The sequence below is a fragment of the Xylocopa sonorina genome, chromosome 9, assembly GCF_050948175.1.
Source record: "Xylocopa sonorina isolate GNS202 chromosome 9, iyXylSono1_principal, whole genome shotgun sequence".
Taxonomy (NCBI): Eukaryota; Metazoa; Arthropoda; class Insecta; order Hymenoptera; family Apidae; genus Xylocopa; species Xylocopa sonorina.
The window spans coordinates 5,385,956-5,413,898 of record NC_135201.1 but is presented as its reverse complement, the minus strand read 5'-3'; the positions used below and the strand labels follow the sequence as shown (position 1 = coordinate 5,413,898).

Below are 27,943 nucleotides of genomic sequence, written 5' to 3'. Positions count from 1 at the left end.
CTCTCCGCTTTATCCACGCCGATACAAACTCCCCTCGACGCGTCCCTCTGCCCACCGCCCGCCGACACGACCGCTCCATCGTGCCCGTTCCCCTCTAGCCGGCGACGGGTGGTTTACCCGTTGTAAGTCGACAACTCACTCCATAAACCCGCGCTGCGCCGTGCTGTGTACTCTGTGTACACTGCGGCGAGTTTGCACGGCAACCAAGAGAGGGATACGCGGAGAAAGAGGGAGGAGAACAGGGTAGGTGAGTAGCGGTGGAAGCGAGAGAGCGAGCAGGGGATAGAAAGATCGACGAGGAAAGGTATAAATACGATAAGGGTCGCGACATTATTCTCTGCTCGCTCCTGGCCCACTGACTTCCACTGCTCGCTTCAACCCTTCCCTGCTAGCGTTCGAGGAAGCCGTGGCATTTCTCTTTGTCAATTTGGGTAGTTTCAATTGATATACCTTGAACGACTGATTGGATGCTAAACGGTTCCTTCCAGAGTTGTGGATGTTGAAAGTTTTCGAGACACTTGTCAGAGTCTCCAATTTGGTGTATCAGTGGTACAGTAATCGAACGCGATAAAGAGATTTTGAAGTGACCAGTGATTGTGAAAGTTGAGGGGGATGAAAGGATCTTTTGTTAGCTAAGTACTGACCAAGTTTCGTTCGACTGGGTCTCTTGGTAATATTACATCATCGATACCTTCCTGCAGCGACTAAGGAGAAACCCATTGCAAGCTGATCTTGGTAGTAAATTTCACCGACGCGTACGATATAATATGAGAGACTTATCTGTACGTTGGTAAATTGGAGTCTCAACGGCAACGGCACGCGCACCCCAAGCGCAGACGAGGAGGGACGAGGCGGCCCCGAAAAGAACGGGGTAGAACCAGTTCGATCGGCGCGAGAAAGTAAAGAAACGGAAAGTTTCAGCCGGATACGCGGATTTACAATGGCTGGCAGGCCAGTAAAGCACGAAAATGGGAGGCTGGACACAATGGGGGCTGCGAAAGGGGACGCGAGGGAATTAAATGCATCGCGGTTCCTGGATACCAACTTCAGCGAGCACTTTACCAGCCGAGATAAGTGTTGGAATCGCGAAGTGCATTTGCAGCCGCGTAATCGGTACTGGTTCGACGTCCAGCAGGTTTACGAGGTTGAAGAGACCGCGAAAAATCGCTAGTCTCTCAAACCGTCACTGTCTGCGTCCCATTACGTCACCCAATGGTGTCTGTCCAATAATAGCACGATACAGAACAACTAATCTCTAATAAATTACAGGAAATTCTCCAAGCACAGACGTCTCGAGCCGCGTCTCGATCCACCCTGGCCATTTCCAAGCGACTTCCGTTGGAATTCCGTCGCAACTCGAACGGCCCTCCGCGTCGCCCCTGCTCTTCGACCGTGTTTCGCGACGGAACGAGCCAGGCTCGAACAAAAGGTGCGACGAGGTAAAATAGCGCGCGGTCGACCAAGGAAGGGGCCAAAGTAGCGCGAAGAGGGAGGCGAGGGAACCAGAACAAGAGAGACAGAGAGAGAGAGAGAGTGCGAGCCAAAGAGGCATTGGCTCGTGTGCTACCAGCAACAGGTGCCCGTCAAACAACGTTCAACGTCTCTAGCAAACCGTCTCTGTCCCCCTCGAGCCGCTGACCTTCCTCCCTTTTTCCTTTCTTTCTCCCTCTCTCACCCCGCCTCACCTCCGGCAGATAATTGATTCGTTGACGAGACAGCGCCGCTGCTCCCTGTCCGACCGTCAGATTTCCAGGGCCCTGGTCTACTCGCGCGCCCAAGGGTCCTTCCGTCCCCTAGGCGGTGCCATTAGCCAGGCTTATCGAAGACAATAACGCGCGGCTCTGCCCGCGGAACCGGGGAACGAGCGGCTATAATTTCAAATCGTCCGGGGCGTTCACGACTGATAATGAGTCCCGGCGGAATCCGGCAAAGGATAGGAGACGCGGCTCCGGTTGGACACTGGCCACTGCCAGTCGGGGATTCGTTCCATCGAACCGATCGTTAGGTTGCACGAGCCGCGCGATTAAATAAATGATACGGCGCTCTTCTCGCGAAACGAAACGACGTCGCTGTTCCCATTTCGGGCGGGACCTGTTCCCGTTGCGCCCAAAAGAAGCTTCGAGCGCTAGAGTGGCACCAGAGTGCTCGAGGCGAGCGCTTAGCGAGACAGAGAGAGAGAGAGCAGGAGAGACGCATGGGCGATCGTGCTCGCGTTTCATGGAACAACGGGGTTTATGTGGCCGATAAACGTCGAGCGTGGACAAATGAATATTGAAAATCGCCCGTAAAGCTGCTACTTTGTTTGACGAGGGCACGGAAAAATCGCGAGCCGGTTCGTTTATCCTGCACGAGCGATTGACCGTGTCGCGGAACTAGCTTCTAACACCGAGAATGGTACCTGGGGGCTTGCTTGCTTGCTCGACGGGACCGTGTGTAACCGCGCTGGGGATTTTCACGCGGACCTGCGTCTCGTGCGGGATGGAATTCTCGACGTTACGAAAGGCTCGCGTTAATGGCCGCCTCTGTGAGACCGGCGAGGCGCCGGAGATATTACGAGGCAATTAAAAGCGGAACATCGGACGTGGCTTAATTTCTCGGAGCAAAACACCTGCTTTGCCGACGTCGTAAAATGGACGCGAGTTGCGATACCAATTTATCCGTCAATCAAAATTCAGAGCCAATCCTGGCTGCCTTGCCGGATCGTTATAATCCCTATGTATATATTTAAATGAACCGTAATTTTCTTCATAAAATACGGAATTAATCTTCGGAACGTGTACCCGTAATAAATCATCGAATTCGCGGCAATTCGCGCGCCCCACGCTTCTTACCGTACAATTGACAAGTGTTTCGTTATAATTGCATCTCGCGGCGCTATTAATAAACTAACGCTCGAAACGAGTTAAAAATCCCAACTGCCGGCGCAGGGTATCGCGTAATTGCGAGAGAGAAAGTAGCGAACTAACCTGGAACTCTGGAAACACGAGCAACCACGATATCGTAAAGAAGGGAACCGTGTTGCAGATTACGGGAACATATAATTTGTTTTACGAACTAAATGCTTTATTGACTTAACAATTTGTTTTATCAACCGAGGACCAACAATTTTACCGAGCTTTCTCCCTAACACCACTTCCGCGCAGTGGTTCTCTCCCTGAAGAAGAACTCGAGGACGACCAATTTCACGCTGGTACCGAACTATTTCGATGCGTTCCTCGAATTGGAGAACGTTATCGTATCATTCTTACTGGACGCGACATTACGCGACGAAGTAACGCGACAGATCGCCAGCCAAGAGTCGCGTCCGTCATCGAGGTGGAAGACAGAAGCCCGTAAAGGGATGTCGGGACGTGTGCTGGTCAGGCGTGATCCATCGAGAGAGTTCAAGGTGGTCCAGACGGGGCAGCGGTCCGCGCGAATGCGTGCCACTTATACGGGAGCCTCGTCTCTTCGTGGCGGCCACGAAAATTCCTCGAGGCCACGAATTAGCGAGGAAGCCATCGAAGCAGCCATAGCGCGAGCCACGGTGGCCACGGTGGAAGGGCTCCACGGTCTGGCGACCGTAGCACGCGACACCATATGGTCCCTACCGATACCCGTGACCCCCCTTATACACAAACAGGCCTTCCCACCGGGTCGCTCGCCAAGATACGAGGCAGATCTCAACCGAAATCGCCTACGAGCGGCTGAAAACCCGTCCAGATAACGAACCGTGGAACTGAAGGAACTTCGCCTCGTTTCTAATCGACGGACGAAGCTACTAGTTCTTCCCCTCTCTGCTTAATAGAACGAGAGAACGTCCACAGAATTCTACGTTGTACGCAAGAAAAAAAAAAAACGTGCCACCACTGCGATATAATTTTGAACAGCATCGCGAGGGGTGTCATAGCTGTTCCGTTTCCCAGCCATTAGGACAATATTTATATTTTTAGAAGGAAGCAGGGCTGTCCGTGTTTTCTTACGAGCCAGCACACCGCCGGACACGGTCGAGAGGCCTGCGGATGGAAGGAAAAAAAAATGGAAGGGACATCGCGTAGGGGCGGTGGTAACGATAAGTGAAACTCCCAATGGTGGCGAACTGGAATACGGGTTACGGCACCCTCGAGGACACTAGAGCGCTCATATCCTAATAGAAACGTAATCGCGTAGTCCTGCGCGCTGAATAAATTATTAGCAGGCTTAGGGGTGGTCGAGGGTTCGCGCGACACACCGTATCGGCTGGATTAACGACGATCTGCACCGTGGGATAATCGAGGATTTATTCCTCGTGACTCTACCCGTTTATTTATTATTGCTTCGGCCCCGTTACTCGATAAACCGATTCCTCCGTACAAAAGCCAACGGAGAACACGTTGTCTTCGCAGCGTAATTTTAATGGACGATCCTCGACGAGGATAATTACTTTTCTTATTGGTAGCGGACACTCTTCGACGCGTTGATTCGATGGAAAAATTAGTACAATTTCCGGCTGGAGGAGTATCGAGGCGGCGATCGAGCTGATAACGTCCCCGTCTGTGTAATTATAATTATGCTGATCGGTTTTTATCGCGCGCAACACGAACTGGAATCTCCTATTTATTGGAACCTGTTCAGAGGCGTGTGATTAAGGTCTATCGGTTTTTAATTTAGGAAACGTATCGTGTAATTAAAACTGTACTCGCGAACGTGAAGTAAGGAAGGTGTAATAGAGGATCGAACGTGTTGCTAGATTTAAATTGTACCTTCTTAGAATTATGACGACTGCATCTTTCTCTTTCTTTTTTTAATTATCCTACGCTTGTAGAAGTAGAAAAATTGTAGAAAAATTGGACACTGGTTTATAAACAGCCGTGCGTGGCGCAAAACTAGGTCAGATTTACTTTTCTTTCCTAATTAAGTGCGAGAAAGATGAACGATGTTTGAATTACAATGTAAATGGATATTATTGATACGCGTCTTTGCGCAATTTATCTACAATCTATTTACAAGAGCGCTAATGTGTACACTCAGCGATCAATACCTTCTGTTGTTCTCCCGTGTGTTCTTCGCACACAAAACTAAAATAAACAAAAATGCAAAACGGTGCGTTAGAAGCGCGAAATTTTAATGAAGAAGCGTACGATTAAATCGGACGGCGCCAAAACCGAAGGCGGGCAATCGTAATATTTAATCTTATCGATCAGCCTCGAATCGAGGTGACCTTATCGAACGGAATTCCACGAAAACCCTAACACCGAGTGACTCAGATATTTTTTAATCACCGCTGTTCCCCAAATTCCCACCACACAACTGACACAAATTTTCAGCCACTCGATCCGTTCGACGAATCCACCGCTGATACAAAAAAAACTAATTAAGACGAATACAATAGCAAGAGATCCACTGATAATTAATCGTCAGTGACGTGGTGTTTTTTTCGCGAATCATGGGCAACGTCTTTCAACGATTGGAAATAATCGACGCCGAGGGAGAGTGCGAAAATACCGGCCGCGACCCTTTCCCGAACCCCCGTCGACATATTTACCCCTGTTTGCCGGGTAATCACGGAAGTGGTAGTTTATTGACGAGCCGCGATGTGCCTGGAATCGAATAGACTGCAAATAACGCGGCCGTACGCCGGATCCGGCGAAAGAGAAACGAAATTATAAACCTCGGCTATCCACCGATTTATCCTCCAATAAATCAGTTAAGCGGATGCACGGAAGGAGAATTTAAACAGGTGCGTGAGTGTATTTGATCATCGAGAGGCGATTTGTTTCAACCTCTTTTACCTTACCACTCGAAGGAGAGTCACGAGCGCGTACGACAAATATTTAACGTGCTCCTATCGATCGATATTATATTCCACTTACTCCTTCCCTCCTGTCTTCCAAAAGCTACGTAATACGCGTACATACACAGACAGCCTCTGCGAATCGCCGAAAAATTTCACATCGTAACTGAAAATTTCCATCGATCACCTAACACCAGCGGTTTATTAACCGGAGAAATTAACCAGGAACCCTGGGGGGCGATAAAAATCGCGGCCGTTTCGATGGATAAAAAACGAGGGGGCGTGTGACCAACGTGGATTACAGTTCACGAGGAGGGAAACGAGCGGAGATCGGCTGAGTTCTATCCCTGGCTGGACTCTTGGTAAAATCATTATGCTCTATAACTGTGCTCGTAAAGATTACGATCATGAGCGGTCCCTGAGATCGCGCGAGACTCCTCCACCGAGCCGCGCACGGAGGAACCACAGTGGTGAAGAAGAGAGAGAGAAAGAGAGAGAGATGTAGAGAGTAGGAAAAAAGTGTAATTTACGAGGCTAACCTAATTCCATCGTCTTTCCGTCGGTGGCTTTTATCAATCGCGCCGCTGAGCTCATATGGTCCCGATACATTCGTAGCCATTATCGAATCCCGATGTCGGGGATAGGAAACACATTTACTACCGACTGGCATGCGTTTATCGAATCTTTTTCGAGTCACTCACCCAGTGTTGCGTTGTTACGACCTCGCCGTCCGCTCCGTCGAGGGCCTGCTAAATGAACGACCACGATATCAGTTCCTTTCTCGTGATTTAAATCAAATTAGGGTAGGGACGAATACGGATGGATGCGTTTGTCGAAATTTACCGCCACATTCGACGCTCGTCACTTTTTCCGACGATCTCGAAAGATTGTACGCGTCTCATTTATCGTTTCAAGCGTGAGTTTACAGAACATTTGTATACGAAAAAATATTGAAGAAGCACACAAGTTGGCACGAGAGAATGGACCACCGTTTACAAACGATAATCAACGCCGTTCGGATATAATAAGAGCGGCGGCGTTCACAAATATTTGCGACGGCCAAACAAGTTCACAAGCTATCAGCAAACAAACAAGATCCATCCAATATTGAAGAAGTAAAAGATACTTACGTCCTTCTTCCTCTTCACCACCGCGGCGCCTGAAACAATCCAACGAGATGCCTCGACTTAACAACAATCCTTCACCGTGGTACAAAGAAAGAAAAGAAACGGTAAAATAAGAGCTCGCAGGACGCAGAGACGCCTGAGAGGCGTCCGCGCAACGAGAGGTCGTGAAGTTGTAATGTAGAGATGGATGAAAAAAAGAAAACTGACCAGCTGTGGAGTTTGGTAACCGTGCTCCGTTGGTGCCGGTGGGTGCTGCAGGGTTGGCAGCGGGGGTGGGCGTCCCCACAGAGGGCGGTACGCCGCGGCTCCCGAACGGGAAGTACGGTGAGTCCGGGGGGTAAGTGGCGCCCTCGACACCTCCGCCGCCGCCACTTCCAGCACCGCCACCGCCACCCCCGCCTCCACCTGGCCCCCCGCCTGGCCCTCCCGCAGTTGGACCGTACGTTCCTCCACCATACGTCTGGAAAATCAACATTTTCTTCCTTATTCTCACTAAACAAAGTGCACAACCCTTCTGTGAACAAAAATTCTCAGGGAAATCGAAATTGCAAAGGATTCATCTCGCGAGCGTCTCTCGTTTCTTTGGTACCCACGCGCCAATATTATTTTAATCCACAGTTTTGTAGAGGATCTTCTCTTCTTCACGAGGGTTTCACCCCTTTTTAAAGGGTGCAATAAGTGTCTCCGGGTAAATAATATGTTTGTACCCTGCTTGTTTGAATATTTCACCCTCTGCTAGGGTATCGAGCAATTTTTTTAAATTACAGTGACTAGGAATTAATTTTGTAACATATGTTTTATATTGATACGATTGTTTTGTAATTGTATGAGGAATTGTCGAAGATTGAAGGTCCTTAGGGATGAATGAGGACCGCTTTATGACTTGGTAGGATTAAGAGCAAGTTCCATAAGTTCGTCATCGTTGGCCTTCAAACTGGCCAAGTTTAATGGCAGCTTTTCTAAAAAAACAGTTTCCAAAGCAGTGGCAGGTTCTCGCGAAAACTACCGGTTCAATTGAGCTGTACTTCTGCCCGCATATAAAGTAAACATCTGTCTATTATTAGCGATGAAATCAAGTATAAATATAAAGTACAAATCTAACTGCAAAGCCTCGAACAGCTCTCGCGAATACTTCGCAAAGGAGAGAAGCAATATTTTTAAGTGGACTTAAACCTATACGAGATAGGTTTCGAACCCTTTCCGAGTACTTGGCGAGAGAAAATGGCCACTTTGATGTACAATGGGTTTGCGACCAAGTTGATTTGAATCTTTAACGCCCGCTTTAACTGAATTTCCTCTGTTTTCGTAGATACAGCCCCAGATAAAAAGATAACACTTTCCGTGAATTAGTCCGTTTCCAGTTATCAAACGATTTGAATTAAACACCTTCTGCCAATGATTACTCGAAATTTTTCTGGAAATTTTTCAATCTAATGAAGCGTGGACGTCAATTTTCCGTAATATTCTAATTTTGCTAGTAATCTAAATCATATACAAAAACTTTACACGTTCTCAAGCTTCGTAACTCGAGCACTGACACGAAAACGCCAACTTAGAAGTCGAGGGTCGCGCAAGGGGTGCGAATAAAAGGTGTTCCATCGAACGTGGCGATTCGCAATCGATCACGATTGTTGGCGGATACACGGGGAAGAAGGCAGTCGAAAAAAGCCGATGGAAGGCGGCTCCAATAAACCCGTCAAAATCAATACTTCTTATCAGTCATGGTTTAACGACTGCCGATTAGATACTGCTGCCTGACGCCGTGAAAAAATCTCTGCTATCTCCGCTTCTTCGTAGAAACCTTGCCGATCGTACGCACACTTTTTATGTAACACGCCAAGTTGGAGAAAAAAAAAAGAATGAGAAACAGGCGAACGAGAAACGACCGTTTCCGCGATGGCCCCCTTCTCAAGGCTGCGACATCGCTAATTTGCGATGATAGAGAGCTCATCCGTACGCGACAATTAAACCGCGTTTCGAGATTAAAAAGTGGCGAGGCTTAATGAATACGGGCGCAAGGTTGACTAGCTATCGCTTCATGAATTCGACCGGCTGTTAAACAACAGCGAACGTTATCTCCGACTTGACTCGTCAAGGACCAACGCTTGCGTTGACGCAATTTTTCTAAATTATCGCATTACATTTACAGTAACTTTCAAATAAAATATCGATTTTTCATCGAAAAAATTACCAACAATTAAAATATACGTATTCCTGAAAAAAAGAACACGTACATTGTACTGAAAATTACGAAAGATCCAGAGAATCGATTTGTTTCTAACACGATCAAAGATGACTCTCCTCAGCCGCCATATTGGTTCTCAAAAGACCAACCAATTAACAATAGCCAAGAAGGTTCTACGCAGGGTGGGTGAAAGAAACAGAGAAGCAGCACGACCATGGTAGAAGAAAATAACGAGAGACTTTATCCACACTCAGGGATAACTTTTCATCCTCGCCCGCTGAATCCTCGCCGACCCACCCCGTCTTTCTTCTCCGCGGAATGTATATATTAATATATAGGCGTGTACATGCACGCGCATATATACGCGTATAAATACATCGTCGCGAACGAAGGGGAGGGAGCGTAAGTGATATTAAAGCCAGAGGTTGACGACGCTCAACCCTCGCGAAATTGGGTAATTCTTGCTTCCGCGGCGGGGGGATGAAAGTTCCGTGGGTCGCTCTCCACGGATTAATCTTCGCTCGATGGAACGAACGTTTCTTCGAGTTCCACCGAAAACAAGAGAGGGCAGCCACGGGGCTAGCGTTTCGGTGAAACGAATACACGTTTAATAGCTGGAACGATTCGAAGGTTCGCCAGAGGGGGTGGAATTAAAACGTCCAAGAAGGCGTCCTTGTTACGCGTGGAACTAAAGAAATGAAATCCCGGCTTTGCGGCTAAGCCAAGCGAGAGGGGGGACGTTTAAACACGATGAGAACCGCTTCCCAAAAATATTACGCGGACTAAAGTTTTTCGGATTACGCGGAGGGCGAGCCGAGGGTGCGCCGCGGAGGAGGAGAACAGAGGGGAAGTTACTTTTTCTCGGATAAATTTGCCTCCGCGACTGCAATAATTATCGCGCTCCTGTTTTTTGCGTAATCCTGCTTTATCCTTAAGATTCGAGAATCCTGGTCGAAACTCTGGCGCTCGAGTTCCACGCTGGGTGTAACGGGTTAAAAATGAAGACTCACCATTCCGTTGTCCATCGTGGGGCCATACGGCGACTGGAAGCCTAATTTTTCTGCAACAGAAATGAAAATGCTTGTAAGATGGCTTAAATAACATTGCCTCGTCTAATTCTACTATGTAATAAACCGACTAATCAACCATTCTTCATATGAATCTTTTTATAATTAATTGAGCACATTCACATCACGTTTTCGCATTTTTCCACACTTTTCATTTCAATTCTTTTGATATAAATAAACATACATTACATCCTTTAATGATAATTTACAAGTTTCTTAAAGCGATAGCTTCCTGATAGAATCAGAATTAACTCAAGATCGCAAGAGGAAGTATCGAGCACCGATCCCAGAGAATCATGCAATATTCTCATCGCAGCGGCAACGAAAGGGGTGGAAGAGAGGGCCGAGGGAAGATCGCAAGAAGACGTTAGGGCGTAGGAACGCGTGGCAAGCGTGGTCGATGCAAAATTAATGGACGGACATAAATTCCCGCCGCGTCTTTATAAATCAAAACCGCGATCGCGTTAAGAATCCAAATTGTACGTACGCGGTTTTCCGCGTTGCGGCTGAGGACGCACGCGGAATAAACAACGAGATAAACATTGCTCGCGGTGGCCGCATCGGGTGCCTCATCGGTTATTAATGCGCACCCCGTACGGTACGTACCACCCTGGTGGATCTACGTGCGCGTCTGTTGCCAACAATTTATGAAGACCTGCTGGATCTACCGCCTTTGAAAACCAACACGAATGAATTTCGACTGATCTCAATCCGTCGTCCTCGATAGTCATCCCCTAACCAACTCCTCAGCATCCACTCGCGATGGAACATCCATAAAAATTTCTCATTCTCTATCATCAGACATATTCAATTATCGAAACACTCTCTAGCCACGATTGGTTCCACTATTGAACAACAGGTCTAAGTAAAGATATCGTTATTAATTATACCAAGCAGTAATTTACTCGGTGACTCGAGGGGGACAACGATCGCGGCCGTTATCGAAATGGTAAGAGCGGAAAGTCAGGACGGTTTGGTAACCGGGCAGGAAAAGGCCAGTATAGAAGGAGTTCTATATACGCGTGATATAATAGAGAGAGGACGTATATAGCCCGTGCGTGGACGATAGGGCGAGTGTCCGGCTACAGGCCACGATCGGCCCGAGATAACTATGAATCCTAACAGTTTCGGCTTGCTCGTGACATGTTTGCCGAAGCGTGCACCACCGAGTCTGCAATATCATGCATCAAAGGACAAGCTAAACCATGGTCCATCGTGTCATCCTCAGAGCCGGTGCAAGCCAGCTCGACCGTTATGACGTAGTGTTGAGCACCGGGTCTCCGTGTCACGACTAGTTCGTCTTCTACGTCGGGCTCCTGCCGGCGTCACCTCTATCCGAGTATCGCCCGATGAAGAATCGCTCCACGGGTCCACCGGATACGCCCGTAACGCGGAATTCCGTTCAGCGAGTCGGGGGGGTCGGGTTACGTTCGCGCGATGATCGAATACGCGCGTACGCCTGGGGGTGAGTCGACTGGGATCGTCTGGCGAACTTCGAACTTGGAATTCGTTGGGATTCTGGTCGATTCTTTACAAATTCTAACGATACAGGTGATTAGTTTAGAGTACTGAGCGAATTGTTTGAGAAATAACTTATGAAAAATCGTGTATACCAGAGAGGCAAGAAAGAATTTGTCTCTATTGAGAAGAGAAAGTCCAACAGCAGCAACGGATAAAGGGTTACGTGGCGTCGATGGAGAATTACGCGGTACATCCGGCGCCTAGGGGTGAGTCGACTGGGATCGTCTGTCGAACTTCGAACTTGGAATTCGTTGGGATTCTGGTCGATTTATTCTGAATTCTAACGATACAGGTGGTTAGTTTAGGATACTGAGCGAATTATTCGAGAAATAACTTATGAAAAATCGTGTATACTAGGGAGGCAAGAAAGAATTTGCCTCTGTTGAGAAGAGAAAGTGCAACAGCAGCAACGGATAAAGGGTTACGCGGCGTCGATGGAGAATTACGCGGTACATCCGGCCACTGGCCTCCGCGATACCATCTACACGGATTTCGGCCGGCATCAATTCGGCATTACAGCTAGCGAAATGTGCGACACAACCTCGAAAACCGCGGGGGCGGCGCGTTCCCGACCAGCGATTTTCAGCGCGCGAGACACGACCGCGATTCGGTGGTCAGCCTCCGCTCGGCGTCGTATATCAGCGGGACACCATCGAATTAGAATTACCTAAAATTATTTCCCCTCGCCGCGGTGTTGTTACCTCGCGAACAACCATCCGCAGGCCGCCGTTCCGCTTTACTTATCGATTCCAACGAGCGCGACAAATCGAGCACGCCTGCCGTCCGTTAATACCGAAAAATCTGCACGCGGATTACACCTGTACCTCTGCAGAGCGTTGCGTTGCTGCGAGGGCACCCGAACGCGGGCACCCTCGTTGACTCTGCGGATCAATTAAATCGCGGCGACATCGTTCCCTGTCGGGGGGAAACAAAAAACGGAAAAAAATAGGGGATGAAAATATGGGCAAATATTACGCGCCGCGAAAACGCTGGACACTTTCAGCGTTGACGATCTCGTAAAAAAGCGCGTGCGACGGGCAAGCGTCGAAAAACGAGCGCGGGTGTAAAACAAAAATGGCCGACGAGAGGGTGAATCTACGTTTCGCTGCAGTGGGGGAGAAAAAAAAAAAGGAAAAAAAGAGAAGAGCAACCAGAAGGGTTTTCGTGTTCAAGCGTTTAGGTCTACGTGGACCACGCGATACGAGCGACTTATCGTTCGCATTAATCCGCCGCCGTAAACCACTAGGCGCGTCAGCATCCTGTTCCCATTTCGGCCATTTGCCGGCGCGACGTAAAGTCGAAGAACAGGTGGTAAAAATGCGGTTTAGGCACCGTGAATGGGGTTAACGAAGGTGGGCTTAATTAACGGGACGAGTCCTTGCAATATGGCCAGCGGTTCAGTTTCCAACATTTAGGGACGATCGGGAGTGTTAAGAAACAGGATCACGCGCTCGATCGGACGTGCGTAACGTGGCCCAGCATCTGTACTTTCATCCTGAATTCTTGCGTTCATCTTACTGGGAGTTCTTCTTTTTTTTTTCTTTTTTATTTGAAAAACGATCGGACGTCTGATCTGCGTGGGTACCTCGCTGGCTGGGATCAGTGAAACTTATAACAGAGGATCTTCTTGGTTCCCACAGGCAAATACGAAGGCGGACACAAGGAACTGTGCAATTTTCATTCTAAATTCTGTCCATCATGAGTTAGCCAGATAAAACATTAAAAGAGAAATTCTAAAAACTCTGAAAAATGAAATATTTGCAAACTTTTGGAAAATTTTGCACTTTGGTCAGTCCTCGTAATCGACATTTCTCTGGTTTATAAATTATAACGACGAAATACAGAATGCGCACCTCGAAATCTGAAGAATTAAACTAGACACAAAGCGTGATCGTCCGGATATCAGTTTTCCTTCTGGCGATCATCGTATTTTTTCGTCGTATTTGCGAGGCACCCGATGCGTGGACCGCCACCGTACGGACCCACGCACCCCAACGAGCCGTTTCTATGGGAGAATTCGCGTGCGTACCGTGCCGGTGCACGGTGCCACGCGACCCAAAAGGGTGTTCCAGGTTCTCACAGGTAAGCACGACAGAATGAAGGAGGGGCAGGCGAGCGGCTGGTGGAGAGGGGTGGAGAGAGAGAGAAAAAAAAGAGAGGTTCGTAGAGAATAGGAAACGGGGAGGCGGAGGAAGGTTTGCCACCCTTGGGGCCCTCGACCCCAATTGTGGAGGGGGTATACACACCTCTGCCAGAGGGAGGAAGAATAGAAGACCAGCGGAGAAAGAGGAAAAAAATGTGAAAAAGAACTCAGGTAGCCACTGGTGCTCAACCGAGCCCGTCGTCCCCGTCGCGATTCCCTCGTTCCTCCGTCACCTCGCCGCTACAATTTCAATACGAATTACGCGACGAACGTGTTTCGCGTGTACTACAAAGGATTAGCGTTCGTAGAATCGGTTGAACTTGAAAGAACACGTACGCGCGCTTCTACATCCCCTAAACGCGCGAGCTGCACCGCCTTCGGAACCAGAATTTCGATAGCAGACGCACAGTAGAACCAGTGGACTGAGAATAATCGGAAGAGCGTGCACGCTATACGTCCACGTATAGTACCCCGCCTTGTTCGCCGGCCCTAAAACCGCAGGGCATTATACGCGTACTGGATCCACGAATCCCACGGACGTAGCCGCGTCGGCACGAACAGAAGGCAGAATGACCGATGCAAATCCGGGTTCGAGCGAACCCCGTCCCAACCGTACATTTCGAACCTAACCAAATTAACCTACTTAAGATAGAGGATGCATATATCAGCCCTTGAACATCATCTTGTGCGTCTGACCGACGACATCTACTAGCGCCAGCAAGGACCACGATCAACGAGTCCAGCGAGCGTTCGCGGGACCGTTACTTTCCGGGACGCAAGAGAGTGCAGTAAGAGCGAAAAAATTCACCGGTGAGAAGAACACCGGGCCAATCGTGACCGGTGCGTATCAACGCGAAAAATCGAATCGACCACGGCGAACGGTCGATTCGCAAAGAGGAGCGAGGCTGGTTCGAGCGTGACGCTCGCAGCCAGGGCGAAAAGAAGCGTCGCGTCGGGAAGGGGGAGAGAAGAAACGAGGCGAGGGATAAAGGGAGGGACAGAAAGCGAAGAGAGGAAGAGTAGGAAAAAAAAAAAAAGAAAAAGGAAGAAGAGACAGTCCGTTGCGGCGTTTGGGAGTAAACGAAACAGCGAAGGTGTATTTTGTAGAGGAGAAGGCTGGCTGCCACGCGACCATGGGGCCCCATGGTGGGGATGCCGTGGTGCCAACGGGCCCCGCGGGACCAAGAGGGCTACGGCTGCGGCTAAAGGGACCGAGACGAAGCGGTGAGACGTGGTCAGCGGAAAGGAGAGACAGAGAGAAAGGAGAGAGAGGGGAATGTAACAGCAGCAGCGGCAGCTGTCGCTGTCAGTGCCCCCCTTCGTGTTACCCTAGAAGGGGCCCACCGGAGGACAGTGGCGCAGACCACGGGGGCTCCAGTGGTTCCCAAACATCGTTAATTTCGGTCCACCATGGTACTAGCTTCTGGTCCAACATCGGCTTTCTTCGAATTCCGACTCGAACGAGTTTCGCGGTACTTTCGCAGAACGTTTCCTAGCTGGTTCTCCAACTGGACTATCTCGTTCTAGCGTTCCTCGGATGGTAGCTCACTCGTGCCACTCCAAAATATTCCAATTTGTCACGCATGCGAGCCTCGATGCGGTTCGCGAACGGTAAAAAACCTCGTACGGTATCGGGTGAAACGAGAAGAGAGCGTGAACGGGCGGATCGTGATCGAGTAAAAGCGAGAACAGGTCCGCGGACGGTGATTCCTCGGCCGGTGAAAACAGGGACGAGGTGGCGCGTGTAAAATCGTGCTCGAAACCAGAAAAAGTGGAGAGAGAAAAAAGGAGGAACAGGAGGAAAAGAGTCGCCAAGGTGCGCGCGTGTGCGCGAACGCGCGCGCGCGCGCGCGTGCCCGTGCCGCCCATGGCACGTGGCGTACACGTGCTCCGGTTTCCCGCCGTCCCTCTTCCACCCGTTCCAGTTCGCGCGACTAACTTTAACGCGGGTTTTCATTCACGGGTTCACGCGAACCACCGTGCCAAACGGGAGGACCACCGTTGCAGGACCGCGGCTCAGAGCAGAAGCGGATCTCCTGGATCGCCGGAGGGTAGGCGTTCAACAGGTGAGAGGCTGCCGCCATTTTCGCCTCCACGTTTCTGCAGGCACGCGTTCTCACGCGCGCGTCCCAACTTCTCTGGGAGCACGGCCAGACAGGGTGTATCCATCGGTCATCGAAATTGCTCTCTATCGAGCGAGCTCGTGGAGGAACGAGGGCGAAAAAGAATGGGACGAAGGAATCAGTGGGAGATTAGAGGGCGCGCGAAGTTCGACGGTGAAAAGTCTGACCCGTGGCATCTCGCTTCCAATTGCACGCGAGATTCCTGCGCATTCGAAGGGGCTTGGGCCATTGAACGTTGGAAAGTGACACTGGTCGAAGGACAGTGGCACCTGCCAAAAAATCAGGGCCCCCTTTTTCGGGTGCCCGGCGCCAGGAGGCGAACGCGCGTTTGTTCGTTGCCCTGGTGTCGCGTGTACCCCGTCTCTCTCTCTTTCTCTGTGTATATATATAGGTGTGCATCCGTGTACACACGTGGGCCAGGACTTGACGAAATCTGGCCAGATGTCTAGGTCCGAGCGTGGCGCAGGTCGGCACCGTACCGAGCCACCAACGGTGCGCACTTGCGTGCACTTGTGGCACGCGTGTAAATGCCTGGGCTTCGACGAGCCCAGCTTTTTGTCGATCGCGCACGTCGACGACCTGCTACAGGTGTGACCGGTGTCTTCCTGCGCTTAACGATCCACCATCGACCTTTCCCTCCTCGTGATCCCTCTCGCGTACGATCTTCTTCGCTACGAAACGCAAGGGGTAGTAAAACAAACGACTGGCGAACGCGCGAGCTCGCTCGCGTGAAAGGAAGTTGAGAACGACGCTGTCTACGCCACTGAGACGAGGGGATAGCAGGATATGGTACTCCATAGGGTGGTGCCTTCGGTTCAACTGCTACGAGATTCTCTAGGACAGTGTGTACACACTCGTCTTTCCAGAGCTAGCAGAAAGCGTAACCCAGGAATCGCAAAACGACGCGGATCGTCGACGATCTTTCCCGATTTACCAAAATTCTACACCGTAACCCAGTTTCCACTGACTTTGCTAATGGACCTCCGCTCCTTTCAGCGAATTTAGCAAGACCAGTCGAGAGCGGAAAGAGCGGAGACACGAAGCTGCTGGCGCGTAGTCTGTCGTGGGTCCACGAGGAGAGAGAGAGAGAGAGAGAGGTAGACGAGGAGTTTCAGGACGATGGTGTTTCACGCTGTGGCAAATTCATATCGACCATAATGGGAGCGCGGCGAATGGCGGCGCGCGTTCGGTAACGAGGGACTTGCATTAGTCAGGAATTCGAGTCGCATCGCGCGCACGGTAACTTCGCCAACCCCCTTTTGCCAGGCCATCGAGAGCCCCGCTAGACGCCGGCAAGTAAATCTCTACGCTCGTCCGGGCTTAGCCGTGAAATCGACGCCGCGCGACTTCCGAGCGGCGGATCGTTTCTCGAACGGGGACGCGAAACGAGCGTGCATAACGTATAAAAGAGCCGGGGAGTTAACGCGCCGTATTAGTCATCTCTAACCTTAGACGATGGAAAAGACGCACGTTCGCGTCGACGTCGAAAAAATCCAGCTGCATATTGAATTTTGCGCTGGTAATCGCGCGCGTGTTACAACGCCATGCCGTATACAAAAGCGTGCAACTCATTAAACATTTTATCAATATTTTTATCCGCAGCAGCGAGAGATAACGGGGAAGTAAGAACGCGCAACGGTTAGCAGAGGGATATCTACGCAGATTTCAAAAAGAGAGAACGCAGAAACGAGAGACGCAATACGAGCGTGTCGAGGGTGAGACGAGGAAGGGGGGGAAAAAAATCGCGGCGAATTGAAAAGTCGAGCACGGAACGATTATCGAATTTTTTCCGAACGATCGCGGTGAATAATAAGGCCGGCGATAACGAGATCGGCCGCGTCTGACCTATCGACACTGGGCCGTTTGCACGCGCGTGCATTGTAAAACGCTGATCCGCGTCCAGATGGAAGGAGCGGGACGGAGACGGGGTGAACGGGCTGAGCGGACCGCGGACGAGGAAGAAACGATCGTGATCGGAGGGAATGTGCGCGCACCAGTGGGAGGATGCTACACGTCGGCGGAGAAAGGGATTCGGGCGGTTGGGCGTCGAGGGATGAGGGGTCGAGGCCGTGAGAGAGAGAGAAAGAGAGAGAGAGAGAGAGAGAGAGAGATAGAGAGGGGTGGAAGCAGATGCTCATCGGGCCCCTGCAGTAAATGTAGATTATGCTCATCCTTGATTTGTGTGCGCGCCCGTATGTGAAACGCACTTTGGACTTGGCCTTTCCTAAGGAGAGGATCGAAAAGTCTCTCGCGCACCGCCAGAACCAGAAAACGGCGGAACGTTCCTCTGATTTACTTCAGCGACCGGCGAGCGAGCGAGCTTCCGGGATTCGAGTCCGTGAAGTATCGCGCTGGCTCTCGAATGGCTCGTTAACTAGGCAACGGTCGAGCGTGCGGAGAACTGAGCGTTTCAATGATAGAGGTTGATTGAAACTCTTTGGGCACGTTCTGGGTGGAACCTCTCATTATTAGGATTAAATCTTTCCAGTCTTGCCGCTTTGTTCCTTTAAATATAAATTTAGCGTGCGATGCATATTCTGTTGCATTTACCCCTTCGTTTCTAAATTCTTGTACTTTGCAGATAGACGTACAGATTGTAGATAAAGTTAATAGAACTATCATAGCGAAGAGTTGATCGATGGTTACTGATTACGACAGTAGTCGACTTTCGAGAGAAAATCGTTGGATACCAACCAGCTAAGATATCGACCAGCCGCGATGGGATAAATTCGATGAATCCTCCATATGTTCCCAGTGCAGGGTCATATGAAATCATCTATCTACCCAGTTGAAGTACCAATGTGAATTTCCATACACGAGCAATTGCGATACCAAAAGTCGTGTGCGAGGCGCGTGTGCGACCAGCAAACAAGACGGCCAGGAGAAAGGGGGTAGGGTGGAAGGGTGAGCAAAGGAGAGGGCGGTAGGAAGAGAAGGATATAGTAGGAGTGAGAAACAAGGAGGGAAAGAGAGAGAGAGCAAGAGGCAGGTGCATCACGGTGACACTCCCTCGATAATTCTTCCGAGAGAGAGAGAAAGAGTGAGAAAGGGAGAGAGGGGGGAGGGAGAGACGGTAAGAAGGAAAAAAGGAGAGAAAATTACGGGACTTGGAGGAGATGAACAGAGAAGAAAGGAAGGAGAGTTAAGTCACGAGTGTTGTGTCTGGAGCTCGTTTATGGTTGTTCGCTCAAACTCTCGCTCAGGGGAACGAGAGAGTTTCAGAAATGGCGCTCTGGGGTCAGATCGAATCAGCCACGTTTCCCTGCGAGGAGGTAATCCTCGTAATACTTGCGAGCCCCGCGTATCTATCGTTTACGGGCCGAAGCAAATTCGTTCCATCGACGGTTCGATGTTCCGGTAACAAGGCCGAGAGAAATTGTTCCGTGCCTCCTGTTTCGAGCGAAAATCTTGAGGATCGAAGTCGTCGGTTAAACCGACGACTAATCGAACGACTCGATAACAATTTCATTCCTCGTTGAGCGAAGTGACTAACTATGTTTTTCAATTTTTTTTTTCAATTTCCCTATCGAAACACTCGAGTTTATCATTTTTATAGAAATAATCACTTTAACGATTGAATGACTACATCATTATTTAAAATGGAGTAAATAATAATTTTCAATCAACATTCGTATCGCTTCGATGGCATCATAGGTTAATAAAAATAATCGGCGAATAAAGAAGAAGCTTCGAAGCACATGCAAGCTCGCGTACGCGATAGCTGGCCTAATGTTTCATCGCGTACGTATTAATAATTAAAGGCGAATAATTAACGTCAGCGGAAACTCTATGCCCGTGTAAACAACGTATGATGAACAGCGAACATTTCCTAAAACAAACCCCGCTCCATATAGATTAACTCGTGAGTCACCGTCTCGTAACTTCCGATCTAATCGGCCATTAAAATCTACGCTCGTGTTTTCGCGGCGTTACGTGCAATTACGAATGGTTCTCCCATCCCGTTGTCGCGTCCAAAGACTTTGGAACACGCACGGGGCCCGTTCCATTAACAGATAGCCATCGTAATCGGCGATGTGTGCGCGCGGTTCTTCCAAATGGAAGGAAATATTTTTGACGCGCTCGCACGCCGCCGTTTCGCGTATTTTTAGATACCCTTGCACTTGAAACACCGCGCCCTGACCCTTCGAAATTTGGACAATCGACCTGAACGCGGCTGCTGCGCCGCTTCTCGTTAACTTGCAAGAACGCTCTAACCATTAGAACCTACACGCGTAACCTAAACAGTACAACTATCGATACAGCAAACTAAGCTCCCTTTGTTTTTCAAATATAAATTCGAACGTGAAGCGTAACAGAGAAAATGATATGTTTCCTATATAATTATACGGTATTGTAAATGTTCCTCTGTTTCTGCTGGAACGGTGGATCGTCAAAACGGGGACGTTGCCCAAACAGAAGCCCGAAAGAATTAATCGTGCCCATTGGCAATTGGTCGAGCGGCTCGCCGGAACAATTGACGCTTAACGAACCTGACACCGCACGTATCCAAACAACGAAATCTAACCGAGTAAGACGACGATCGATCCCCAAACAATCGACGTGATATTTTCGAAATTACACCGCGCAGAACTCAATAAGGACGCCCAGACGAATCGTATATCTAATCTTCGATTAAACACGAGCTGGCCGCGTGCGTCGATTATACATTAACCTAACGGTGGCCGTAATTTAACGAGAGAGGAGGAACGATTAACTCGAACCGTTTGGGATACGCTGGGTAGATCGACGACGCGAAATATTTTCCGCTGACTGCAGTGAGAGCATTTGGTCGCGGCAACGTTTTCCAAACAGCATCCTCAAGCTAAACAAACACCCGAGAACTCTCGGTTGACCAACTAACCGAAGCGACGCGCAAACAGCGGACTTAACAATTCCCTTTGAGCAACGATTTTCAAATGATTTCGCTGCCGTCGAGCGACACCGCTGCGCGCCACTATCACACGGCAACGTTATCGCAGATAAATCAAAACTCAACAGTGCCACCGTGTTAGATAACATCGTTTTTTGAGAACAGATAGGAATATTCGACCGCGAGCGTGGTTCGCGAAAACAGCCCCTCGAGAGTCGATAATCTCGCTGGCCAGCGGTTGAATCAAACATGGACACGTGCTGAAAGTGACGTGCTGAAATAGTCGGGCGGAAAAAAAGAAATTGAGAACCCCCTTTAGGTGCATCGTTCCGCGAGGAACTGTTTCCCTCTGTCTTCCTCCCTCTCGGGCAGGTGTACGAGAAGAGAGAAGTAAAGGAAGAAAAAAATACGATAGTCTACCCTCGAGAGACCTCCCGGAGCTGTCTGCCAAGAAAAAGACTCCAATTTATGGTCTCTTACATTACATCCAAGCGATTAACCTCTAACGATTCCAGCGGCGAAGCGAGGACACGTGGTACAGGATCAGGGCCTGCCCAATCGTGAGCCAACTTTTGAAAATGTAACGTCGCGAGAACGGCGATGCTCCAAGAAACGATAGTTTCACGATTACAGAGATCCACGCGTACGATGTCAGCCCCTTAAACGCGTCAGAGAAACACGTTACGACGTGCCTCCAACGAGTGGACGCTGTTGCATATGACAGCGGCCGACAGAGCGACGAGTCTCCTGGTGTCTAGGTTATGTCGACTGCGTATTTCTGGCGTCTGGCACGTAACTCGAACGGATACTCGCTGTTTCGAGGCATAAATGAAGGAAAGAACGATAATAGCGATACAAAGAGTGCAAGAACTGATCTCTCCCAGGGGGGTTAGTTCACTACGACGGGGCAGCACTGTCCAAAGCACTGACAGGCAAACCAAAACACAGAACCGAAGCGAGTCAGTCGAGAGAATCATCCGGCACGGATCCTCGCCGCGGTCGAAAGGTCGATCGAGCGATGCACAACACTCGTGTCTCCCTGAGCCCATCGGGGACGATACGTCGGCACAGAGTAACCACCAGGAACTACGCTCGACAGATTTAATGCATGGTAGTTTTACAGGAGACACTGGACACAAAAGACTCCGTCGCTCTGTTTTCACACGGCACGCGCACAGCACAGGATTCTCGCGACTCCCTGGCTTCGTAATTGATTATTTCGTAACTGCGGCCACTCACCGGGATGCTTGTTGGCGATCTTATTGAAGCAGTTTTGAAAGACCTCGTAGAGATGCATCGGCTCGTCGTCGCTGGCCGCCATGTTTTCACGAGACGAGAAAACTAGTGGACCTCCGTGGTTGAAGCGAGTGGGCACGGTTTCGCGGTGTGGCCGCGCGTGGAGCCACCCTCCTCCCGGAACGGTTACGCACACTACTGAACCACGCCGCCTCACCGACGCGGCTCTTATAGTCCATCAGTGGCGCCACTCTTCCTTCGTAGATTTGCGCTACTATCGCCTACGCGGCTGCTTTGAATATTGTTCTTTATTGTCTCAACACCTTAACAAAAACGTAACTACATGTTAGTTTATCGATTGTCATCGTTTCTCGTTAGCTGCTACAATTAAATAAGCCTTAATCAACTAATAGTAATAATAATAATAACAGTAACAAATTTACGGTCCGTGAAACACCTAAGGAATTCGGGCGTTCGATTGCAGTGGAGGTTTTTATTCACATATTGTAAGTACAAATAATTACGTAGAATAAAGTCTATAGATCTAAACGCGTAAGAGACTCGGTTAAATTTTATTACAATAATATAATCGTGTAGTTCCTTTTATAGTCGCGTTTCGATTCTGGTGTTACCTCTATATGTACATACAAATATAAAATTAAAACACTACTTTGCATTTGAAACGGTATCGTTGTTAAGGATTCTGAAATATATAAATAAAATTAATTCGAAGAGTATTGATTATGCGTGCGCGTACTTCTTACGAGTTACGAAAGATTTTTTTTTTTTTTTTTGTTAACAATGTTATCGCGTAACTTTCGACGTAACGAATTTTAAGCACATCGTGTCATGTTCTTAAATTCGAGCGAAATCGGAGTTTTGTGGAATCGGATGAGATATGTCCTCGTAATCCTGTCGACCAAGGCCTAAAATAGAAAAACGTTCATAAAAGCCTGTCCATGCCCCTTTGAAGTACACATAAAACTACAAACACAGTTGTATACGTGTACAGGAAAACAATACAACACACTGGACAATTCACAATGTTCGCACACAATGATTTACGTCACACAAAGCACTACAGTTGCGCATACCGCTGCAAATATCTTAGGACAATCTATAAAATATAAAATGTACATACTTGAAAGAATATTTCATGCACCTACTTAAAGCATAACTTTGAAGAAACAATGCAGGCCTACAAAACATGGATCTGTATCCAATGTATTACTGACCCATTGCAGGACTCGAAGTAAACATAGTGGCTAAACATCCACCTCTTGCCTGGCCTATTCGTAGAAGGTATACGCTTGTGATGATACGTACGATCATGTTTATGATCATAATCGCAGCGCTAAACTTCTCAGATGTATCTACAAGTTCGTGCGATCAGATAGATACATCTTCTGTGTAAGGAGGTTAATCAAATGTAATTGATCGAGCTTTAGGTGTTAGTTCTATGTTCAATAATAAGTAACACCAACTTACACGTTGTCGGAAAGTAGACCGCTAATGTTACTACGTCAAAAAATATGGAAAGTACATTTATAAAAAGTGCCTAAAATATATAATATTCTGTTACAAACATCCGCCACTTAAACAACGTATAATATATGTATCCGACACAGAACTAATTGCTTACAAATTGCAGAGGCTCGTCTGACTCGATATTGTGAATAGCCCACAATAAACAAACGAAGAAAAGAAAATTGTAAAACATTACAGACTTTGGGCACCAGAATCCCTGAATACCCCTAAAAATTCATTTTCAAACTATGTAACACAAACGTAACATTCCACACGCTATACTATTTTATAATAACTCTAAATTACAGATTATTATAAAATAAATAAATAATGTATTCTTACCATGTTACTAGGACTAAATGAATTGCAAATATCACCTGAAAAAATCCGACAAGATCATAAAAGATGATCTTAGAATGGAATGTAATTAAAGTATCTAGGGTATGGATTCTTAAAAATGTGACACGCATGTGGTAACGCAGAAACCGCTCTGATAATTTGAGAAACTTGTCAAACAAGTTATGGAACTGTTTCATTGCCGTACCCTTACATAATTCTACTTTATCCATCGAAATGCATGCATCGTCAAAAGAACTACATGGAAGCCTCCGTAAGACGTAATTAGAATTTTAAAGGATTATCTGACATCTGTTCTCATAATCGAACACATTAATAATATCGGACAGAAATACTCGTACGCAAACGCGCGAAGGGGAAGCGATAAGGAAGCAAAATAAAGTGTAACAAACATAACGTGCGATGAATTAAACTTCGTGGAAACGAACGAATGGTTCCATCGTGGATACGTTTATCAGAAATTAAACAAAAGTAACGGTATTCCAATAATATTTACCTTTAAAGGATAATGGGATATACTGGACATGTCCGGCATTTTTTAAGCTTGAAAATCTTTCTCGGACTTAACCTAAAACTACTTCAGCTTCTCTGCTTCTCTGGTAATTACCGTCGACTACGTTTCTCTATCAATGCACGCTTACTGTTTGTTCACAATTATCAAAATATATTGGCAGACTCCCCTTTCTTTCCAAATGTCACGTCTCATCGACGCAACACAAAACGTACACTACGCAGCGGCGCATTCGCAGCGACATCTAACGGGTAGACGTAAACGACAGCGACATCTATGAAGTGAAAAATGAACAGAAATCGTTTGAATTTAGCATTAATTAAAAACATACGGAATTTAATTATGCTCTTAATATTTGTGACAAAAGAGAAATAATGCAAGATTTAATATCCTGTCTCTGAAATAGGGAACGACGTCAACCTTCTGTTCGATTCGCATTAGAAAGATGCACGATGTCCATTATCTCTGTTCATCTTTGACCGCAATAATTCATTGATCTTGCGCGACATAACCTATGAGACCTTTTGCAGATACCCTATCGCAATTACTTCGATGCAATTATGTATAAAATGCAAATGTATACAATGCTTAATTAGGAATGATTTCGTACAGATGGCAGTGTAATACACGCATTTCGAAATAAGTAGAATATATTGTCGCGCTGTCGTACGCGTGTGCGTAAAGTGTCGAGTGACCGTAGTAGATTGATAGTAGTAAATATTTTGCGAAAGTTGAACGAAACAGCACAGTGTTCGTCGAACGATGTTCAGGAACGCGAATCTTTTAATAAAACATATACGACACATTGCCAGGACCTTTCACGATGAAGCTGTTGTTATCGGCAAAACGCAAGACACTACCTCGCCAGTGTACAAGGTTAGAATTAGTTAACGTACTCACATTTCATTCATAAAACGAAGAATCCTGAAGTTAGTTTATAAAGCTTTCGATTCTCGGTGAGCATTGCCTTGTTGCTTCGAAGGTGATGAACGAAGGTTACGATACATCGTTGTCTCTTCATTTCTTATCATCCGAACGCGATAAGTTGAACTTTTTTATTCAAATAGACTGAGGCGCACTGTGCCACAGCGCAGCCAGCGCGCGACGAACGTTTCGGCGCGAGTTTCGAATACCACGCACACTAACGCGTTCAATTTCTAATTGAACTTCATCAAAATAATCTAATAGTAGAAGCGAATTAAAAAGACAGAAGAAGAGTACTGAGCTCGATAAAAACCATTTTAGGACAATTATATACAAATGAAGAACCTCGTAGACACGTTAAAAAAGACAGTAGAAAAGGTCGTCGAGGGCGGAGGGGAGAAGGCGAAAGAGAAACACAAAAAAAAGGGGAAACTTTTGGCGAGAGAACGAATTAACATGCTTCTCGACCCAACCTCTCCTTTCCTCGAATTTTCCCAATTAGCCGGTTACAAGCTGTACGATGAAGAGGACGTGCCAGCCGGTGGAATCATCACTGGTATCGGTAGGGTGGCTGGGTAAGTGTTCCTTACATTTAAGTCTAGAAATGGGTGAAGCATTAAGAAAACAAAACAGGATTGTTAAATTAGAACCGAGTGCATAATAGTCGCGAACGACGCGACTGTAAAGGGAGGTGTCTATTATCCGATCACCGCGAAGAAACACTTGAGGGCCCAAGAAATCGCAGACCAGAATCACTTACCTTGTATATATTTGGTAGACAGCGGTGGCGCTAATTTAACGAGACAGGATGACGTGTTTCCGGATAAGATGCATTTCGGTAGAGCCTTCTACAACCAGGCGATCATGAGCGCGAAGGGGATCGCGCAGATCGCAGTGGTAATGGGAAGTTGCACGGCAGGTCTGGCTATGATTCGTTAACTCTACTCGAGCCGCTTTTCGTTACGACACGAACTGATCGCGACGCTGTTTAAAAAACTAATTTATTCAGGAGGAGCGTACGTACCATGCATGGCCGACGAGAGCGTGATCGTCGCGAATCAAGGCACAATTTTTCTAGCTGGTCCACCCCTAGTGAAAGCCGCGACTGGCGAAGACGTTACCGCGGACGAATTAGGTGGCGCTGAACTGCATTGCCGGTAATTAACGAGTACATTGAAACGCAACGATCCTCTCGATTATCGTTACCAATCAGCGACGGCGTGATTTCAGGACTTCCGGTGTAACCGATCACTACGCCACGGACGAAACCCACGCGTTGTACATAACGCGTCAGATAGTGAAAGACTTAAACAGGCAAAGACCCATGCACGTGAACATAGAGAAGGAGATAGAAATACCGGTGCACCCTGTCGACGAAATTTACGGAATAGTTGGCACGAACCTGAAGCGATCGTTCGACGTTAGAGAAGTGATCGCAAGGGTCGTGGACGGCTCGAAGTTTCGCGAGTTCAAGGCGCAGTACGGGGAAACGTTGGTCACCGGATTCGCGAGAATCTACGGGTACCCCGTGGGAATAATCGCGAACAATGGTGTGCTATTTTCGGAGAGCGCGTTGAAGGGTACACATTTCGTGCAGCTCTGCGCTCAAAGGAAGATACCGTTAATTTTCTTGCAGAATATCACCGGTAGGTCCCATGTCGGGATGAAGTCCGTCGCGTTCTCGTTTTTGATCGTCGTGAAATTGCAGGATTCATGGTGGGCAAGGAAGCGGAAGCCGGAGGCATCGCCAAAAATGGTGCCAAAATGGTGACCGCCGTCGCTTGCGCGCAAGTGCCTAAAATTACTGTGCTGATCGGCGGCGCGTACGGAGCAGGATATTACGGTACCTCTTGCTTAATAAATGACCGTTCGTACTCATGCTTAGGTTGATTGATTTTGACGTAGGTATGTGCGGTCGATCTTTTTCACCGCGATTTCTCTACTTGTGGCCTAACGCCAAAATATCGGTGATGGGAGGGGAACAAGCCGCCGAGGTAATGGCGCAGCTTGCCAAGCGGCAACGTATAATCGATGGAAAAAAGGTATAAACTTCACGGATCAATCTCGTCTCTTGGCTGACGCGAGTTTTCTTCGTTTTCGCAGTGGTCCGTGGAAGACGAGGAGAAGCTGAAGAGACCGATTATAGAGAAGTTCGAGAAGGAGGGCAGTCCGTACTATTCCAGTGCTAGGTATACAAAACTCGACGTTTTAACTTCTAGCAAACGCTTCAGCGTCTAAATTGTCGAACAATTTTTCTCTGTGCAGACTTTGGGACGACGGCGTGATCGATCCAGTCGACACCAGACTGGTCCTCGGCCTCAGTTTGTCCGCGGCATTAAACGCACCGATCCCAGAAACGAAATTCGGTGTATTCCGGATGTAAAGATTCTGTTCAAGGACTGCAACTAGTGACCTGAGGCTAACTTAATGTGCCAATACTTGTAAGCTCGTTATCTGATATTATTTGAAACCAAAGGGTATATTTTTTTATACGACCAGCCACGTACGATTGTTCAACATTCCAGATACATAGATATTTTGTATGTTTCCATGCGCGTCTTTATTAGCCTCCTCTCTCTCTCTCTCTCATTCGTCTTATG

At 48.0% G+C, this 27,943-nt stretch overlaps 3 protein-coding genes across 14 annotated transcripts in view; 1 reads left to right on the top strand and 2 right to left on the bottom strand.

Annotated features, from left to right (window-relative positions):
- LOC143427719 (protein daughterless-like) overlaps positions 1 to 24,718 on the bottom strand; it is a 101,334-nt gene extending 76,616 nt beyond the window's left edge. For 6 of the 11 annotated variants that reach the window (XM_076902119.1, XM_076902117.1, XM_076902113.1 and 3 more), the window contains exons 1-6: positions 24,405 to 24,718; positions 22,028 to 22,347; positions 10,075 to 10,124; positions 7,087 to 7,339; positions 6,883 to 6,911; positions 6,454 to 6,501 (exon numbers count right to left, since the gene is read on the bottom strand). In XM_076902119.1, coding sequence (XP_076758234.1) covers positions 6,454 to 6,501; positions 6,883 to 6,911; positions 7,087 to 7,339; positions 10,075 to 10,124; positions 22,028 to 22,109 — 462 coding nt within the window. In that variant the 5' untranslated portion in view covers positions 22,110 to 22,347; positions 24,405 to 24,718. The remainder of the gene's footprint in view (positions 1 to 6,453; positions 6,502 to 6,882; positions 6,912 to 7,086; positions 7,340 to 10,074; positions 10,125 to 22,027; positions 22,348 to 24,404) is intronic. The other 5 variants (XM_076902112.1, XM_076902122.1, XM_076902115.1 and 2 more) reach the window with 2 other exon arrangements.
- On the bottom strand, positions 22,757 to 25,474 carry LOC143427731 (uncharacterized). 2 transcript variants are annotated; one of them, XM_076902139.1, is made up of 6 exons: positions 25,320 to 25,474; positions 23,894 to 23,928; positions 23,667 to 23,778; positions 23,513 to 23,582; positions 23,260 to 23,397; positions 22,757 to 22,950 (listed from the first exon to the last, which is right to left on the bottom strand). In XM_076902139.1, exons 3-6 carry the CDS (start codon positions 23,742 to 23,744, stop codon positions 22,880 to 22,882), a joined length of 357 nt encoding a protein of 118 aa, XP_076758254.1. In that variant the 5' UTR covers positions 23,745 to 23,778; positions 23,894 to 23,928; positions 25,320 to 25,474; the 3' UTR covers positions 22,757 to 22,879. The 2 variants fall into 2 exon arrangements, with proteins under 2 accessions (XP_076758254.1, XP_076758253.1); XM_076902138.1 differs by lacking the exon at positions 23,894 to 23,928.
- Positions 25,071 to 27,892, top strand: Mccc2 (methylcrotonyl-CoA carboxylase subunit 2). The gene is made up of 9 exons (XM_076902126.1): positions 25,071 to 25,295; positions 25,665 to 25,918; positions 25,991 to 26,262; positions 26,353 to 26,500; positions 26,574 to 26,989; positions 27,052 to 27,186; positions 27,249 to 27,385; positions 27,447 to 27,532; positions 27,609 to 27,892. Exons 1-9 carry the CDS (start codon positions 25,182 to 25,184, stop codon positions 27,724 to 27,726), a joined length of 1,680 nt encoding a protein of 559 aa, XP_076758241.1. The 5' UTR covers positions 25,071 to 25,181; the 3' UTR covers positions 27,727 to 27,892.
- Positions 27,893 to 27,943: the final 51 nt, after the last annotated feature.